The sequence below is a fragment of the Camarhynchus parvulus genome, chromosome 1A (assembly GCF_901933205.1).
Source record: "Camarhynchus parvulus chromosome 1A, STF_HiC, whole genome shotgun sequence".
Taxonomy (NCBI): Eukaryota; Metazoa; Chordata; class Aves; order Passeriformes; family Thraupidae; genus Camarhynchus; species Camarhynchus parvulus.
In genome coordinates this window covers 47,883,886-47,903,389 of record NC_044586.1, presented here as the reverse complement: position 1 = coordinate 47,903,389, position 19,504 = coordinate 47,883,886, and the positions used below count along the sequence as shown (strand labels likewise).

The window sequence follows — 19,504 nt, the reverse complement described above, 5'->3', positions numbered from 1 at the left end:
GATTTGTAATTTTGGTATCATCTTAGGTATGGTTCCAGCAGAGTGAGAGATTTGTCCATACACAGTCTTGATTCTCAAAGGACTTAGCTCTTGGGACAGACATTCAGTTTAAGGAGAGCCTAGATTACTGGTTGCTTATTTAATTTCAATTTATAGCATGGCACCAGTTTCCCACAAAACAAACACTTTGTTATCTCCACGGTCTCAACAGCCTCACTTAAAACCACATATTCTAGTCTTCAAGTGTTTTTTTAGACTGAGATTTCCACAGAAATATATACACAGTGGATTGAGTTCCCAGTTTCAAGGCAACCTTAGTTAACTGCTTCTTGCTGTTTATTTTCATGAACTTCCATCCTATTCTTTTGCCAAAGTCTATTTATCATCCATAATCACATTTCCCTTCTTTCACATCTACTTTCCCTGAGTTCATGGACTTTAAATGTCTACTTTTTTCATTTTGAAAAAACATGGTGTGACAGAAGCCTGGTTTCATTCTCTGCACATAGTCTTATTCCTAATGGACCTATCTGGTTTTATTCCCTTGATACTATTTGCACGGTCATGCAATGGAACTGCTTCCTTCTCTCCCTCTCTTCTCTTCATGGGTCTGGAAAGCTACCACATGACAGCCACAGTCTTTCAGCCTAACACAGGGCTGAAGTAAAATCTTTATGTCAAAGAGAAAGCATATTTTTTAATAGTGGAAAGAAGAAGGAAGGAAAAAATAGGCATAAACGCCATCTTTCTATTTAGTGCTGCAGCATTAAAGAGCCAGAAAAAAAAAAGGAAATTCGTGAAACCATTTCAGTGAGAGACCTTTTTTTTTGACAAATGTACAGAAAACATTAATCTGAAGAGTTGAGGTTCTTTTATTTTACACCTAATACAATTCAAATTTAAAGGATTACTTGCACAAAAAAATAAACACATTTGGTATAAAAATTTATCGTCACTTTAACACCTTTTTTTCTTCTTATGGCCCCCGCCTTCTCTGGAGCAGAAACATATAAAGACTAATGGCACAAGTTTGTTGTATTCTACAGCATTTTTTGTCTTTACATACTCAAGTACCCTAAAGGACAACAGCCCGCTGTATACAAGAACCATTTTCTTCAGCCTGCTGAATTAAGTTTCATAAAGAACCAAAGCTATAAAGGCATTTTAAAAACCACTGTCTCTTTTTCCTTTCAGAAGCATTGACTTTTTGCACTATTAATATACATAGTGTTACGTAACAGCTCTTGAGTACAGTACATGCAGCAGAATATATCTGTTGTGTATAAAACATACATTTAAAATCTTGACTTATCGGAATTTTTGGAAGATTGAGTACTTGTAGAATGCCCACTGCTTAGAGAAAATGGTTTGATAGTACAAATATCTGCATATGCTGGCCACTGGAACAGTCCAAGGCTCACTGGAATAGTATCTGTAGCACATCAAGGTGCATAAATAATTTACCTACAATATTAAAACACAACTTAGCAAAACCAATAGTTCAAGATCTTATGACTGGGGGCTGGAATTAGAAGATCTTTACGGTCCTTTCCAACCATACCATTCTATGATTGCTATGTTACTCTTCAGTGGTTGCAAGGAAGTGTGCTGAGAGTTGCCCCTCCCCTCCCAAGTCCTTTATAAAACCTTTATTATGCAATTTTTTTCCAGATGAACAAACTTATTTATGTCTACTGCCTCTTCTCTTCATTGCAGCTGTACACTGTGGACAGTACCATTTCCCTTTTGGTGCTTCTGTCAGTCCAACACATCCATAGTGGAACCACTCAATAGGGCACTATAAAAAGAGTTAAAAGAGAGGGTTTGTGAATTGGGGTTTTTTTCAAAGTGCATATCACAAATAAAATTCTATGAAAATGAAACACAAGTGGAAAGCATAGATTATGGATTTCACACGTCACGGGACAAAACAAAGAGAGGGGAAGATCTGCAACATACACTCAATACACTAAGAAAAATGATAAAAATTCTAGGAGTCATATATGGACTCACATTACAGAGCAAAATAAGCATGTTGTGCTTTGAAATACCTAGTTTGACAAAGAAATCTTATCACTCACTTATGTTTAAATGTAGTTATCTCAGTAAATACATTATTATATTCAACTGTTCTTTGAAAACTTTTTTTATTTGAAAAGGACAACTCTTATTAGCAGTGAAATAGCTGAAAATTCACAGAAATAAAGGATATTTTGAAGCAGGGCATTTTTGAACCTAGCAAAGGCTTCAGATTTCTAACAGAATCTAAGCTGTGTGGAGACATGAGAAGTTTCCTGAAGGATGTTTCAAATTGTATCCACTTTACCCTAAAAAACTCTACTCAAAACAAACTCTAAAAAAAAAGCAACTCCTACATGCAATAGTTGTAAGCATAAGCCTCTCATGAACCTTTTGAACTTTGTTACTTACATCTTGGTTATCACAGCCTACCATTTCACCATAGGACACCTAGTAAAATAAGAAAAAAATCCCTTAGCAATTATATTTTGAAAAGGTCAAGATTCAAATTTCTTCCTTTGAGGAGTTTTTCCATTAACAGCAATAACAACATTTTCATTTTACTTTTGTTACACAACCCAAACACCATCATGTTCATAGTGAATTGATTTTCCAAAACTGTTGATGCAAAAGAAGATACATCTGCCTATTTCAGATTGAATAAAAACTAAATTCACTGAAAACCCTCTCAATTTTTTTAAAAAATTTAATTATTCCTGAAGTCTCCATTATAAGATTTAAAACTCTCCAAGGATATCACATCACTTAAAAAATGGACTATTTTTAGCTTCAACAGTTCATTATTCACACCACCAGTAAGTAAGTAAAAACAGATCAGAAGTTCAAGAGTAAAATTACAGTTTTTTCAAAATTAGTATTCAGAGAAGGAAGTTCAGCTACATCAAAACAGCATCTGTAGTTGTATTTCGATTTGGAGGCCATCCTTACCTGATTACAAATACAGTAACGTGGCTCATTTGGATCATAGGTCCAATCAACCTGGCTATTAGAATCAGACTCTGGTATTACTGCTGTTTGCTGAGACAGTTCTTGTGCCAGCGCAGATGAAGAAGAACATGATGATAGAGAGGAAGAAGAAGATGATGATGAGGACTGCTGACTTGAGGATTTGTTGTTGTTTCTGAGGAAGAGTAAAAAAAAAAGAAAAAAGTGCATAGATGATTTATTTTCTGCCAAGTGAAAGAATCACTAAACAAGTACTTTGTTGACTCTGAACTGCTGCAGTATGTAAATCCCAGAGCTATCATTCACCATCACATTTCATTCAACCACTGCAAGCACTGGAATGCACCCACTGTATGCTCTTGGAAAAGGAAACAAGTCACACCAGCTTACAAGTGCAGGACGTGCTGCTCTAATCAACGGAATTCAACAGCTCTAAACTGTCAAGTGGTTTTAACAAATGCTTTTCTTCACAAAGTTTTCCATCAATAGCTTTGGTGTCAAGTCCTTATAAAAATTGTTACCAATAAAACAGGAATTTACATATAAATAATGTCATATGTCATGTACAATAGATAACTGTTTTGAAGATGACTGATTCTCTGTTAATCTCCACTCAAGCATCAGCAATCACTCCATAGGAATGGTGCCAGAATAAAATTTCTCTGCTTTTGCTTATAGGTCAGACCTGACACTCAAGATATTCATAGATGAAAAATGCTTCTCAAACAGCTTTATTAACTGAGTTGTGAACACACAAATTTGAATGAAGAAAAAAAAACTCAAGACAATTTAAAAGGATGGGTATTTTGAGATAAATTCTTTCAAATACAAGTTCTGATTGTTGAATATGTTGTGACGTGTTGTTAAAAATGTTTTAAAACTTCAATCAGAAATGAAATTCATTCCCTGTTCTAGATGGTCAGTCATTAGAAAGTGCCATGTTTACTTGGCATCAGACATCTCCAGATTATTTCAAAACCATCTACAAACCATTGCACAGTAATTCCCAACAATTGCTGTTAGATCAATCCTCTCCAAAACACAGAAAAGTGAGGGAAGAAACTTGATTGTATCTCAGATAAAAAAGTAAATCAATAGAGTGAGTTTGCTTAAAGAAAAAGAAGTGGGAGGACTAAAGAACACAGCCCTGCACAAAAAGTGGCCAAGAGGCAGTAACTACCTTCTGCTGATTCCCCCCCACCAGATATTAAATACAATATATTTCTATTTATGGCCCATGACCTTTTAAAAAAAAAGCTCATCTGCCTTCAACACTGTAATTGCAATCAACAAGTAAGAAAACCTACTTGCTTTTTCTGCCACTTCGTGAATCTGTGGTTGATGAACTTAACGTCTGAGTTAATGTAGATGCCAGAGCTGATGATGAATATCCAGCTGAATCTCTGGACAATGAAAATTCTCTTCCAAGCTGAAAATCATTGTTCTTAAATGCTTCATAGCTGGCTTTTAGACTGGATGTTCGTCTTCCCTCCTTCATCTAAAAGCAATGCTGATATTGTATCAGATTACACAGTAAAGCTCCTACATAAGGCTGCTAACTGCTAATGATATGCACAGGTTCACTCGTTACCTTTTTAATGAAATTATGTACAGAAAGCAGTGAAATGTGTGAGAATATCTTGCAGGAAAAGTCAGAAAACAAGTTGTCCCTGTAGGCAAGCTATACAGGATGAAACTGTCGCATATTAATAAAATTCTAATATAAGAACTGAATCACATCAGCTGAAAGTGATCATGGGAATTCAGATAAAAAAAAAAACAAAAACCAGTCACTATCCTTTCTTCTTAATCATAAGCAGATGGCAGAATGACAAGAATAGTTTGACATTACCTGTGCTGTGGCTTGCACTGCTTGAGCTGCTGCCATGGTAATTGCACCGGCCCCGGATCCTGAAGATAATGAGCCCAGGTTATATGATGCCAATGGTTGAGAAGAGTTTGTATTGTATGCATTGTTTGAAGAGGATGATGAATTACTGTTTCGACACCCTTGATGAACAGAACACATTTATGAAATTCAAAATGAAACTAAATTCCTTTGCATTTTAAGAAGAGTTATATGACAGCCAGTGAAAGAGCAGGAACTCTGTTTATGCATCAGAGCAGTCTAATCATTTGGAAAAAAGGTTTTAAAAGTAATTAGACACAGCCAGTATTTTTTATGGAGGGGAAAAAAAAAAGAAGTTTGTTCCCTATCTATCCTCATGTGCAAGGAGTCCTTTTAGAAAGACAGCTCTCACTATGATACTCAGCTGTTGAAGAACAGATGCAGCTGCCATACCTTTGCCTATATTGAAACAATTCTTACTACTATAATTATCAAGAAGAGGGTAAGAATGATTACACACCTATACTGTTTCTGAAGTAAGACAATCTTAACTTCTGAAGTAAGACAATCTTAACTCTAAAAACTACAGATCAGTTTTAATGCAACACAATTTCCAGGGTCATCTGCAGAATGACAGCTGCTCAAATGTAGCTACATTTTATTTGCAGGTGTGTGTGAAGTTTCTTCAAAAGAAAACTGAAATAGACATGACTGAAATTACCTAAAACTGACTTAAAACATGACTGAGATAGCTGACTTACTATAACTCCTTAGTCTTTTATTTTCAGAAAAGAAACTATGAAACACCTTAATATTGAGAACAGGCAGAAAGGTTTAGGTTTTTTTAGTCACTATATACAAAAAGACTTTTCTTTCGACATAGACAACACATGAAAAAAAATTATTTTTGGACCAACTCTTAGAAAAAGGTGTGAAAATTCTTTTCCCTTACTTTGGAAACTGTTGTATGTATTTTCTTCCCGAAAATAATGCATTGATCTCTTATATTTGTACTACTAGCTAATAAAACTGTACTGTTCTCTTCTTCAAAGTGTAAATAAAAAGAAACAGCCATCATACAGCTGTTAAATGACAACAAAGCAGACACACTTCATGGAAAACACAGATGAGTAAGAATGCCTGCAATTTCTCATGTTTCAAGTGACTGAAAATCCCAGGGAAAGGGGTATCAGTCTCAGATTGAGGACTGGCTGAATGGCAGATCCCAGAAGGTCTTTATTGATGGCACAGGGCTCAGAAATTCCACAAAGGAAAGTGCAGTGTGCCTGGAGAGGAATAACAACAGCACAGGCTGTGGGCTGATGTGCTGAGAAGCCACCCTGTGGAGAAGGACCTCAGCGTCCTGGTGAACAACAAACTGTCCCTGAGCCAGCAGGGTTCCCTGGGGGCTAGGAAGGCCAACGGTGTCCTGGGGAGCATTAGGAAGAGCATGGCCAGCAGGTTGAGGGAGGTGATCCTGACCCTCACTCAGCCCGAGCAAAGCTGCATCTGGAGTGCTGTGTCCCGTTCTGGGCTCCTCAGTACAAGAGACATGGAGCTCCTGGAGTGGGTCCAGTGGAGTGAAAAAAGATGATTAAGGTACTGGGGCACCTCCCTTATGAGGAAAGGCTGAGGGAGCTGAGCCTGTTCAGCCTCGAGAAGAGATGACTGAGAGGGGACCCCATCACTGTCTGTGCACATCTGAGGGGAGGGTGTCAAGTGGATGGAGCCAGGCTCTGCTTGATGGTGCCAAGCAGTAGGACAAGAGGCAACAGGCAGGACCTGATGCACAGGAAGCTCCACCTGAATATATGGAAGAACTTCTGTACTGTGCAGGTGGCCACACACAGGACAGGTTGCATAGGAACAGGTTGTCCAGAGAGGCTATGGAGTCTCCCTCACTGGAGATACTCAACAACTGTCTGGACACAACCCTGCGCCATGTGCTCTGGGATGGCCCTGCTTTTGCAGGGAGGCTGCACCAGATGACCCACTGGGGTCCCTTTCAACCTTACCTATTCCGTGCTTCTGTGATTTCAGAAGACTAACTCACAAATACAGTTTCTCTTCTTCTGACTAAAAAGGTGTGAAATGAAAGACAATTAGGATTACCTGGTGTGTTTTCTTTAGACGCATCTGATGTCAGGGTAGATAGAAGAGCTTCAGATTTAAACTTCTTTTCAGGAACATGATCTGTTGTACTATGGTGAGATGGATTGTGTTTCCTTTCTAAATGAAATAATTGAAGAGAAATGTAAAATCTATTCAGCTTAAAAGTCAAATTATGCTAGCATTTTCAACTAATTCCCACCAGCAAAACCTATTTCATTCTTGCACTTCTTAACAGACATGATTAGTGTTTATTATGCTTTGTTTTCTCCTTGTAATGATGGAGGGGAAAAAAGTTCTGAACCATCTTTTTCCTCATACTTCTCAACAAAACAAAAAAAAAAAACCCAAAGGAAATATAAAAAGCGGCCATCTTTTTAAGTTTCAAATACTTACTCTCCACTGGAGTGTGAGAATGGGAGTGATGGTTATTCACAGGCTGTGCTGGTGTATCCAGCTCCAGAGACCCTAAGAGGGAGGTAAGAAAAACATGAAAATTGAGGGCTGGCACTGGTTTAACTTTTACATTCTAAAGGGATTTTTAAAATATTAACCAAATCACAATGTAGTTAGATTTATTTTAATCAGAAGAATTTTTGCTGGAGTTGAAACCCTTTCTACAGTACAACCACAAACCAGTGAGATTAGTTCTTAAATAAAAATTGGTGACTGCTACTGTCCAACTGTTGAAATCAAGAACTTAAAATCAAGGCAAATAAGAAGAACCAAGAACATTGCCCTCACCAAGCCACTTAATCAAATGAGTTGCAGAATGGCTGCACCAAAAGTATTGACCATCTACACCAGTATGAACTGAAGACTGAACAATGTAAACTGTATAAACAAGGCATCTTGTTCCACTGAATCTACCTTGTAATATTCAGTCAAAACTCAAGAAAATAGCAGTTTCATCTGTCAAGAAGATTTAACATTCAAAAGAAAGGGCTGCAGATCATCATCCAGATTTTCTTAACATCCAAAATACGCAGAGCAACAATACAAATAAAAACAAAACAAAAGAAACCCACAAAACCAACAAAACAACAACAAACCTCACCCCCATCCTCCCTGCCCCCCCCAAAAAAGGAAAAAGTCAGACAGGCATAAATCCAAGTATATATCTAAGAGTAGCATTTCTTGTAAGATGAGGCTAAATAATCACAGCATAGGAGAGACTTTGGCTATAAATTTGGAACAATATACAATATTTTGTCCCCCAATCTCTAACAAAAACATTTTGAAGTAGTTGCAATACCTACCAACTTACATTTACAAAGAAGACAAAACAAGAAAGCAATTCACATCCAATTTTCAAAATCTCAGCATTTTTTTACCTCTTCCAGTGCTTTCAAAAAGCACTGAAATACATGAGTAATACATAAATATTACAAAAGTTTAAATATAATCATTCTAGAAGAGGATCAAAGCATAAGGAGCTATTTTGGCTGAGAGAACTTCAATCACGTTATGAACTTGCCCAAAGGCTGCCCTCTGGTGGGACTTCAACCTTGTGTATTTACTTACTCTGAAAGCTAAAAATGTTAAGTCTTCTACTTTTAACTTTATTTAAAAACAAACAAGGAAACAAAACCCTCAAACCAAACAAACCTTAAAGATGCAACATACAGTCTAGTGCTTCTCTATTTTGATTTCTTGAAATCCTATCTAGCAACCTCTCCAAACACATGGTTCAACAGAAGATAGCACCACATCCTAAAACCAACTGGGATTTCAACCAAAGTATACTAGTCCTTTTCTGTAATTGCTAGTTAATGAATAGCATTTAATTTAGAGGTTTCTCATATTGTGCCTGCTATTTGTAATAGCAATTACAAATAAAATAGCCCCAAACTCCCAGCTTATACAACTCGGCCACAAAAAGTTCCAAGAAAGAATGCTTATTCCTAACATCCCCAAGTGACTCAAGTAAATTTTCACTATCTTTGGCTATGAGGACAACCACTGCCTCCATAATCACAGTAGTTACATCAACTCAGAAATTTATCGCATTTGAATTTGACGTCTAAATGCTGATACATACAGAAAAGACAGATTCTTCTACACCAAGCTGGCAAAAAAGCTGTAACTTTACATTTTTATTCACATTCTAAATACCAGCATGTTTGTACTTAACATGCAGGTTTCTTACCTAAAATGCTTTTCCTTCACTGGCCCATTATAGACCAACCTATTCTTGCCCCTTTAAAATAGAAAACCACCAAGCACATGGAAAACTAAAACAATGACTCTCCTTAGTTTGGTGGCAATCAGTTCAAGGAAGAAATGTTACCCTTGCAACTGGGTAGGTGGCATGCTTAGGCCGAAGTACTTGGCTGAATACCTACAACCATTAAAAACAGGTTTAAAGAATTACGTATCTTACTGTAGCAATTCACAAGAACAACAGTCGTGTGAAAAAATTATTCTACTTACTCAAATGTATTTTGATTTCACTGGTATAAATCGAGGTTGAAACTAAAATTTGAGAGTGGGTTTAACTAAAATTTCAAAGTGGGTTACAACATGGGTGAAAATACTAGCAGCCACTAACAAGTGTATGATACTTTAATTCTGCAAATTGACCAAAAGTCTGTCAAGTTCTTAAATAAAATCACGCATACTTACGTCTCTCTAATATTTCTGTAATTCCAGCATTATCTGCTTCAAGTTCCATTTTAAATTTAGCAAGTTCCTGGTCCAATTTTCTCAAATGACGGTCTACCTGTTAGACAAAGCAAAATAAATAGCATCCAATTCTGGAACATGAATATCTGCATCCTTAATCTCAGGCTTGCTAAGTATTTCCCTTCCAGCAATTTTGTGCCATGCACAAGTACAATATGCATAATAATGCACAGAAGGGATCTTCCTGGTCACCTCCATTTCCCTCACTCAGAAGAGACACCGTTGTTAACACCAAAATAGCACAGGGAAAGCTCCAAGACACTTCAGAAATAAAGATGAAGAAGACTTGGAGGTGCTCTGGTTATGCAAACTTAAAGGGGAAGAGAAAGAACAGTACATGACATGGACTTAAGTAGAAATTCAGCTACTCTGGGGAAATTGCAAATTCTGAACTGAAACCTGCGTGCAAGTTGTGTGCCACTATAAATACCAGAAAATTTGGTGTGTACTGAGTCTTAACTGAAAGTGGAGACTCCTGTGTGTTTCAGCAAACTATGACATGCTCTTGGGTATTAAAAAGTAACCAAAAAAATTCTCAACTCACTATCATGAACAGAAACACTCAATTCCAAATGTTTTCTACATCTGTAATCATACAGCAACATTTACCTATCTTTACTAAAAACAGGGAGGTTTTTCCAGTTACCAGCTAAGCAAAAGAGAAGGCAGTTCCAACTTCTAGAACAAACTTTTGGCTAGTTGTAGCGAAACTAAAGCAATTGTTTTATGTCTTCTATATTTGAGTGTAGTCTGACTTGCAGGTTCTGTTCTCTTGATAAATGTAAAATAAATAAACTTTAAATCATATGCCATCCCTCTCTGGGTCTGGCCGTCCATCCAATTTTTCACCCAATGAATAATGCCCCTGCCCAAGGCAGAAGCAGCCAGTTTCTCCAGTAAAGTGTTGTAAGAAACAGTGTCCAAGGCTTTACTAAAGTCCAGATAGACAACATACACAGCCTTTCCCTCATGTACTAAGCAGGTCACTTCATCACTGAAGATCAGGTCAGTCAAGCAAGACCTGCCTTTCCCAAACCCACTCTGCCTGGGCCTGATCCCCTGGTTGTCCTGCTTGTGCTGTGTCGTGACACTCAGGATGATCTGCTCCATGAACTTCCCCAGCACTAAGGCTGACAGGCCCTTACTTCCCTAGATGCTCTTTCTGACCTTTCTTGAACATGGGCATTACATTGCTGATTTCCAGTCAACTGGAACCTCAGGGAAACACCCAAAAGTGGCTCAGTGACTTTTTCAACTATGCCCCTCAGTGGGGAGGATCCCATCACAGCCCCAGACTTGTGTGTGTCTCAGTGGCACAGCAGGCTGCTGACTCCCTTGAGTTATGAGGACTTCATTCTGCCCCCCACCCACCTGTTCTAGCTCAGGGGGCTGGGTATCCTGAGAACAACTGGTCTTGCTATTAAATAGTGCAGCAATGAAGGCACTAAGTACCTCTGCCTTTTCTTCATCCTCCATCACTATGTTTACATCTGTATCCAGTAAAAGATGGAGATTTTTCCACAGCCCTTCTTTCATTGCTCATATATTTTTTTAAATAATTTTTGTCTTTCACAGCAGTAACCAGATAAAGTTTGACTTGGGCTTTGGCCCTTCTAATATATCTCCCCACACAACCTCATAAAATCCTTGCAATCTTCTCAGGTTGCCTGCCCATTCTTCCCAAGATAATACACTCTCTTTTTCCCCCCAAATTGAAGCCAAAGCTCTATATTTAGCCAGGCTGGTCTTCTTCCCTGCTGGCTTCTCTTTTGGCACATGGGGATGGGCTGCTCCTATACATTTAAGATTTCCTTCTTGAAGAATGCCCAGCCCTCCTGGACTCCTCAAAACTGCATCACAATGGATTCTCCCAACCAGTCTCCTAAACAGGCTGAAACCATGCATTAAAATCTTAGGATTTCTAATACTATTTCTCTGATTTATATTTAAGTGACACTTACTACCCAAAATTCTTAAAAGTCAATAAAATAAAAAATGTTTCTTTCATCAGCAAAACATCTATATGCAGACAACATAAAAGTACAGCACACTGCAGCATGGCTGCAGTGCTTATCAAAATGCTTAGAACTTCCCAGGGCATAAATTTAGGTAATTCACCACAACTCTTGTGTCCACTTACCAGATCATATATTTGATTAGCCAGTTGCACTTTTTCATCTGCATCTTCCAAAGCTTTATAATAATCCTGTTATGAAGAGAATTTAAAAAAAATGAACGTAACAGAATTAATTTCAGCAAGTTTAAGCTGCTGTTATGAAGCATAAAATATAAGTCAAAAGGGCATATTTAAGTCAGTTTTCAGAAAGACTGAAATTTTTCTGTAAACAACAATCATCTAAATTTTAAATGAGAGATATATATCAATTTATTTTCTCTGTGTTAGAAAAAGCCACATTAGAAGAAGGAGACACTTCCTACTAGAGTGATATTTAGATGTCTGCAAGAAATGCTGCAAGAAACTAAACAATCTTGGATTTATTTTATATTATACAGCATCATGTTATGGACTTAAAATAAAAGCGTGTCTTTTATTTCAGGACCACCACAAATCCTCCTGCTCTTCAAAATGATGCTGAAGTACTCTGTGGGGAAGCCTTTCCAGCATTCTAGTTAAACAGAGATAATACTGTATATAATTTAAATTACTTTAAAATAAGTTTCTCTAACTCATGAGTGCATTCTAAATAATTTGACTAAAACAATCTAGAAGTCTCCTCTAACCTATGAAAATTCACAGACAAAACTTTAAAAAAGGTATGTTTTCAAATGCTTTTACTTTAGAGTTGGACAGATTTTACTGCCTTTTAATTCTCAATTTCCACTGGATAGTATCTTCTGTGAAAACTACTTGAAGTTTTGATTCAATGAAAGTCAACAAAAAATTTTCATTTATTCCAGTGGAGTCAGAGCTCTGACCTTTTTCTTTTTCAGAATTTAAAAACCTATTTGCATTAATTAAAGACGAAAACAACCCTTACCCAAATTAGGGGCTGAAGTAGCCATTGTAGGAGACTACAAAGAGGTTTCTCCTGACAAAATGATGGACTACATTGCTAAAAATACCATCACCAATGCTCAAGTATTGAAGGATAACACAGAACACATTCATATTCATGTTCTTACTCCTCCCTCTCTCAAGCTAAATAGACCATATGTATAATGTGTAGAAGGACATAGGCAGAAAATCACAGGAAATGCTGAATCTAAGCTTGAAAAATATCCTCTAAAAGAAAGCACATTAACTTGGGCAACTTCACGTCATACAAACAAAAACAAGAAAATCTGAGCTCCAAATTTAGGAGCGCAGGCTTCCTCGCCATTTCAGGATTACATTTTTTTAAATGCTAGCAAGTGCTCTGTAAAACTTCAGAGAAATTCTTGATCAAAGAAACCTTTCACTCACTTTTCTCCTCCAAGGTAGTTCCATCCAGCTCTATGAAAGCCCAAGGGAAGACACAGTTCTCAACACTTAAATCTCCCATCAATCATAAAATATTTTTTCCTAAGGTTGTCTTAGTTTGCAAAAGAAAAATCTGAGCCACTCTTATGATATCCTTACTTTTTTGATTGATGTCATTTGTTCTTCTCTCCATTCAGGTTTGTTTTTCTTTGCATTCATAAAAAACTCATTTACCCTCTGCTCAAGCTGATCCATTGCATCTGTAGCATAGGGAAAGATTGAGACAAATGTTATTTTCTCATGTACATAAACATTGGAAAATCAGGGGAAATTTTTTTCTCAAACAAAGTTGACTGGACTGAGGTGCAAACTATTAGAGAGGAAAAAAAGAAAAAACCAAAACAACCAAGCAACAGTGGACAGTGGAGGGAAATATTTACCTTAATTTCCAAGAAGCAGAATTGCATTCTGGTAGGATTCTCATCAAGGTTCTTGTGCTCTCCACCATGGGACAGGCAGGACTCCAAGTTCTAAAGGTTTTTTGTCCCTAAGAGCAGTGGTAGTGACTTAAAGCACGACCCAAACTCCTCACCCAGGGCTCTAGACTGCTGACTTTGGAACATTCTAGCCAGTTACAAACTGAGCAGGAAACAAAATTTTCTCCTAAGAGAAACAGTCAAATACAAAACCAAATAATTGAAAAAAATTAGTGTCTCAAAAAGGCAGACCAACTGAAGAGCAAGCCCTGCCTTTAAGTCCAGGGCCTCTCCACTGTTTGCTAGGAAGGGTCAGGGCAAATTGAAAGCACTCACAAATTATTCCCTCCACCCCCAGAGGAGTAAATGCACTGATGAACTATTATTTGGACCAGATTCTCACTTTCATGAAGTTGAGAAATATCATAAGGGGGAAAAAATAAAACCACCCATTTTCTAACATTGACTATCTCTAGAAAGGAAAATGTCAACCATAAGCTATTTTTTTTCATTGTTTATTGAGACAAGAACAGGGATTCCCTTCCCTTTCCCCTCCACCCTTCTCCCACTGAGTTTACTATTTCAACAGCTGGACACTTGTGCACTCAACAGCTTGCACATTTCCAAAAATGTGCAGCTGCCTCAGTCAAACTAGCTTGGACAGCCTTGATAGTGCCAGGATAGATGACAGTACTGAAGTTTTTTTCCCAGCATTCTCAGTGACATTTTGCCCAGCTATCAGTTTTAAATTAAATGTGACAATGCACAAATCACCTACAAACTTCAGGCTCTGGGTACAAAACACCTAAGAAACTTTCCAGAAACCACCATTAAAACTGGATCACATCTTGCCAAAACAAAATGCAAATTATTTTGTTAGTTCAAGAAGCTCATGAAACCCTAAGTATGATTTACTCTGAAAATCCAAGAGGCCAAGGGTCTTCCCAACTCTGAAAATTCACAGCTAGAACTGTTTATATAAATAACCAAAAATCATTCATACTCAATGATTGAAGATATTAATCAATTGTCTTTATACTGGGAACATTCAGGACCAAAACCAACAGGAATCTAACAACTGACTGGACAGAGCACTATTAATCCCAAGCCATAACAGTTGGGACATAAGTTCACATCAACTTTATTTAGACCCAGACAAAGTAGTCAAACAGCTCTGGAGTAAAACAGGCTAAAGCTGGAGAACCTGAACCATGAGCATTTTCCACTTGCACCATGTAGAGAACATTAAGAAGCCTGAGAGGCAAGCAAGAAGCCCACACTTTATATGGAGGCTTCTAAAATCTTTGTTCTTTGAGCAAATGGCTCTAACTTGGTCCAAAAAGCCAACAGACAAAATGTTCTATCTCCTGTCCTCTGAGCACAAACACCTCAAGTGTTATTCCAGCGGCTCTATAAAGAAGAAAGGATTTAAAAAGTATCTTCCCTCTTCACTTTTAACTGGGGACATGTTATCACTCTGTGTGAACCCACCTAGGGGAAAATTTCCACAGAAACTTGGTCTCTCCTGAAAGAGCAGAAAAGGCAAAGGCGAGTTCAGGTCAGATCTATCAAATTAGATGGAAAGTTCTCTCTGCTACACTGAACTTCATCCATTTTTTCTTGTGATACTATATTCTGAGATACCCATTTCTTAGATCAAATTTCCCAAGAGAGTTGCCAAAACTGCTATGAGAACAGAGTCGTTTTTCCAGATACTGACATTTTACCATGAAATCCTGATAATCCATGATTTTAACTTAAACAGAGAAACACATTTTATGCTTCATGTGGAGCTCAATTAAAGCTCAAGAGTCAAGTCCCAGCTCAGATGATCTTTGCTTTTTCCACAGCAATCTTATCAGAATACACAACAGACCGACCCCAGTTTATTGTTTCTTCCAACTACAAACAGCAGGAGCTGCCTCATTAGGAGTCAGTGTGGTCCAAACAGGATAGAATACAAAGTCAACCATGACACTAAAGCAGAGCAGCAGAGATATCTCTGAATTACAAATCATGCAGATTTCTGGGACAGCATCACTCATCAAAGTACTGCTTTCAAGTACTTCTGAGACACCAAACAACCTCCAGCTTTGCACATAGTGTTCATCATGCAGTTGGGCAAGTGATGCTGAAGAGGTGCTAGTCCAGAAGTTTCATAAATGTCTTTGGATACCCTGCCAATCATTGCACAAGAATCACAGAAGTACCAAGGTCTGAGAAAATTTTTCTCTACACCTAAGGTTGGTCCTAGTATGCAATATTCACTGTCATTTACTACTTCCAGTAATACAACATGGAATGTTACTTGTCATTTTCAGTTAAAGCAGAGAAAATTACAATCTGCTGTCTTGGCCCTGCTAGCTGCCTCAAGTTCTCAAACGCACCTAAAAAAAATCCTACTATTTTCTTTGTCTTCTTATGGAACAGAAGAAAAATCTGTGAACTTATTCCAAACTATCCAAGTCAGGTCTCACGTCCCCTCATGATACTGCCTGGTGATAGTGACTTCAGAGGTGTTATGTCCCAGAAGGAGCCATGACAGCTCCCACAACTTTAAGCACTGAACTCAAGACTACATTTAGGTGATAATATACCAAAAAAACCCTATAGACAGTTCTACATGCGTCAATAAGGCCTGTTAAACAGACCTGCTGTGTCCACTGAAGTAAATATCCAATGGAAAGCACATTAAAGTATTATAGAACTGTTCCCATTTAGTGCTGCATTTTGTATTCCTTTACAGTATTCCCTTGTTATTTCAATCTTTCCTCTTTCTCTCCTTCCCCTTTACAATAATCTGGCCCTTCCATATTGATGATTGCTCTCATCTTTTGTGCAGTATCAGTTTCATTAATGAATACTTTTGGATCACAGTTATAGATAATCATATTAATTGTGTGTTAAATGACTGCCAACAGCTACCCACAGTGTTACAGGACACCTAAGGCCCAGATGTGATTGCATTAGAAAAAACGAAATGGCAATGCAGCCTGAAAACAGCCTAAGGCAGTGCATTACATCAGGGTATAAGCAGAGATAGTGATCTAAAAAGAAACTTTAAGTGTACTTATATTTTGTATAAAATACCTATTTATACAAAAGTAGGCATTTATATAATTCGTGTAAAACCGAAAGTATAAAGTATATTTGCTTGCATGTCAGCTAGGGCACAAAGGGCCGAGCAAATGGCACCTTCCCATGCTACTATTAGGAAGCTGGCTGGAAAGTTTCAGGGAGAGCATGCCGCTGCCTACTGGAAGGAGTGGGACATAACTCATGTTCCAAGCCACCATCACTGCTCTTAGGGATCAAAAATCTAAAGAGTTTGGGACGTGCCACGGAAAATGCCTTTGGGAGCAGCACAAGCCCGGGAAGGCAGCTCCGCCCGGGCCCTCCTTGCGCCGAGGCGCGGCGGGGAGGGGCGTGGGGCGGGCCGGGGGCTGCCGCGACAGCGCCAGGGGCGTGCGCCCCGCCCCGCCCCTCGCCTCAGCGCTCGGCTCGGCTCTCTCCGCCCGCGGGAGACGACGAGACGCCCCCGGGCCGAGCGGCGGTGCCGGAGAGCCGCGGCGGGGCTGGGCAGAGGGTGCGACCGCCCCGGGGCAGCGTGGGAGAGCGGGCGGAGCTGCTGCCGCGGGCCGGAGGGGCGCCGCTTCGCCTCCTTCCTTCCTTCCTCGCCGGCTCAGCCTTCCCGGCCGTGCCGCCCTGCGGCGGGGGCGCGGCGGTGGGGCCGGTGCCCGCGGGGCGGAGCGGGGCGGGCGCGCAGGGGCGGGCGGAGGCGGAGGGGGCGGGACTCACGTACTCTGCACCTGCAGGTCCATCTCGCGCATCTCGGTGAACCTGTCGCGCAGATCCATGGGAAGCTGCTCGATCACTGCGGGGACACGGGGGAGCGGGAGAGAGGGAGGAGGGAGGGAGGGAGCCAGTCAGTCACTCGCTGCCGTGGGGAAGGGGGGGCGCCGCCTCCTCGCCGCGGCTTTCCCCCGGCTCCCCCGCACCGGCCGTGCCCGGCCGCCCGGCGCCCCCGCCGCGCACACACTCACTCTCCAGATAGTCCTCCAGGTACAGCATGGCGGCGGCCGGGCCCGCGCCCAGGGGCTGCTCGAGAGCGGGCGCTCGTCCCTTCCAATATGGCGCCGCCGCCAACAACACCAGCGCCTCGACTCAGCGAAAACAACATTGGCGGCGGACGGCGCTCGCCGCGGCCGCGCCGCGATTGGCTGCTCGCGCCGCTGACGCACACTGCGGCCCGCGTTCTGCCGCGCGGCCTCACGGGAAGTGTAGTCTGTAGTGGGCGAGCTGTGGGAGGCTGCGCGTCCTGCCCGGTGTTATCGTTCCGGCGGGTCTGCGGCCGTTCCTGCCATCCTGGGAGCATTCCCGCGGTTCGGGGCCATTCCCGCGATCCTGGGGGCATTCCCGCCTCACAGGGGCCGCGGAGCAGCTTTGGGCCCTCCGGAGCGTCCCCGGCGCGACGGCAGCGCCACAAGTCGGGCGAACGGCAAGGGAAAACTTGCAGCTTCTTGACCTGGCTTGAGGCTTTTGTTTGCCCGTTGTTGTTTTAAATGCTCGCAGCCGGCAGTAGTTCATTAAAAGCATAAGAAACGGCAAGGCTAATGAATTTGCTTCAGTCCGTGACCTGTCACGGCACAAGGTAAAAACGCTACTCTGTTGAGCGCAGATCCCAGGGACGGACAGCCTTAGGAGAGGAGAAACGAATGTGGGCTTTGGGATTGCTGTACAGAGTGTAACCAAAATTGGCTGACAGCACTGATTGCCATCCAGTTACAGTACTCCTTGCAGTAATTCACTTTCACGTGGGACTGGGTTTTTCACACAGTTTCATTCCCCCAAATAGTCTTTTTCATCACTCTTCTATTACTGTTATTTACTGTTTTAAGCATGGACTGATGTATTTATCCAGACGTGTTTTTTGCCCTGGGAAAGAAAATATTGGGGCTTGCATGATGGCAGGTGTAAGTACAGGAGCATAAGAATTGTGGTAGCAGATCAGGTTTGCTCTCCACTGTGCTTTTTGTTTCCACGTCTTTAGTCTTTATCTGTGCCAGAATCCAGGCAAAAAGGAGCGTATACTTAAGCCAAGTACAAGTAAATCTTGCACGGGATGTTTTTGAGGGATAAGAGCAGTGGAAAGTGGTACTTTCCTCCTGTCTGAAGTTCATGTATGGTGAGTCATTAGTTAAAGATAACTGAATTTTGGGAAGTGAGGCACACATTTTGTATATAGCCTTTATGAAGGCTGATGGTAATAATGTGTTGGATACATATGGTATAGCAAGCATATTGAAGGGTTTTAATTCCTTTGCAATTGAAGATGGGGGAGAATGAAAAAGATAACAATAAACTCTCAATAACTTTGCAACTTTGTGAAAAAAGTGTTGCATCAATTTGGTCGCTTTCCATACTCACTCCATCATCAGCCATGTAGTCTGCACTGCCAAACCAGAAATACCAACTGCTCTCATACATAGAAATGAGAATAGATTTTAGATGGTCATTAAGCTCCGTTAGCCTTCGTGGAAATAATCTCTTACATTATTGCTCATAGAGATCTCTTTCCTGTAGAACTTCTGACTAGTGTAGGCATAACAGTATTTTTAGAGTTTTGTGTGGGAAATTACTTGGCCCAGTTTGGTATGTAAAACACAAGATTGACCCTTTGTGGGAAGGTAAATGCCTGCACTTACTGAAGTGAAAGGGTTTGATGCAGCAAGAGAACTTAATCTATGCAAAAGCACAGCAAAGTAACAACATCCTATATTCATTAGGAGAAAAGCTAGGTGAATTTAGGGGAAATCTGAATCAGTGGCATCACTTTATGCTTAGTTGCAGCTTTAATGATTTTTAAAGAAAAAAAAAGTTGTAGACATGTTTGGGAAGAACAAATAAGAACAATACTGTAAACAAAGACACCACTGTTAGAACCACAACTGAAATATGGTCATAGAGTAAGTCCCTACC

The 19,504-nt window shown here is 40.1% G+C and overlaps 1 protein-coding gene across 2 annotated transcripts; it reads right to left on the bottom strand.

The window, feature by feature from the left end:
* Window positions 1-854: 854 nt before the first annotated feature.
* Window positions 855-17,740, bottom strand: ING3 (inhibitor of growth family member 3). 2 transcript variants are annotated; one of them, XM_030960570.1, is made up of 12 exons: window positions 17,569-17,740; window positions 17,328-17,399; window positions 13,209-13,309; window positions 11,769-11,834; window positions 9,569-9,665; window positions 7,340-7,411; window positions 6,947-7,063; window positions 4,838-4,896; window positions 4,293-4,483; window positions 2,968-3,160; window positions 2,431-2,469; window positions 855-1,798 (listed from the first exon to the last, which is right to left on the bottom strand). In XM_030960570.1, the coding sequence occupies exons 1-12, from the start codon at window positions 17,594-17,596 to the stop codon at window positions 1,682-1,684; spliced, it is 1,152 nt and encodes a 383-aa protein (XP_030816430.1). In that variant the 5' UTR covers window positions 17,597-17,740; the 3' UTR covers window positions 855-1,681. The 2 variants fall into 2 exon arrangements, with proteins under 2 accessions (XP_030816430.1, XP_030816429.1); XM_030960569.1 differs by having other exon boundaries at window positions 4,838-4,995; window positions 17,569-17,739.
* Between the last annotated feature and the right edge of the window lie 1,764 nt (window positions 17,741-19,504).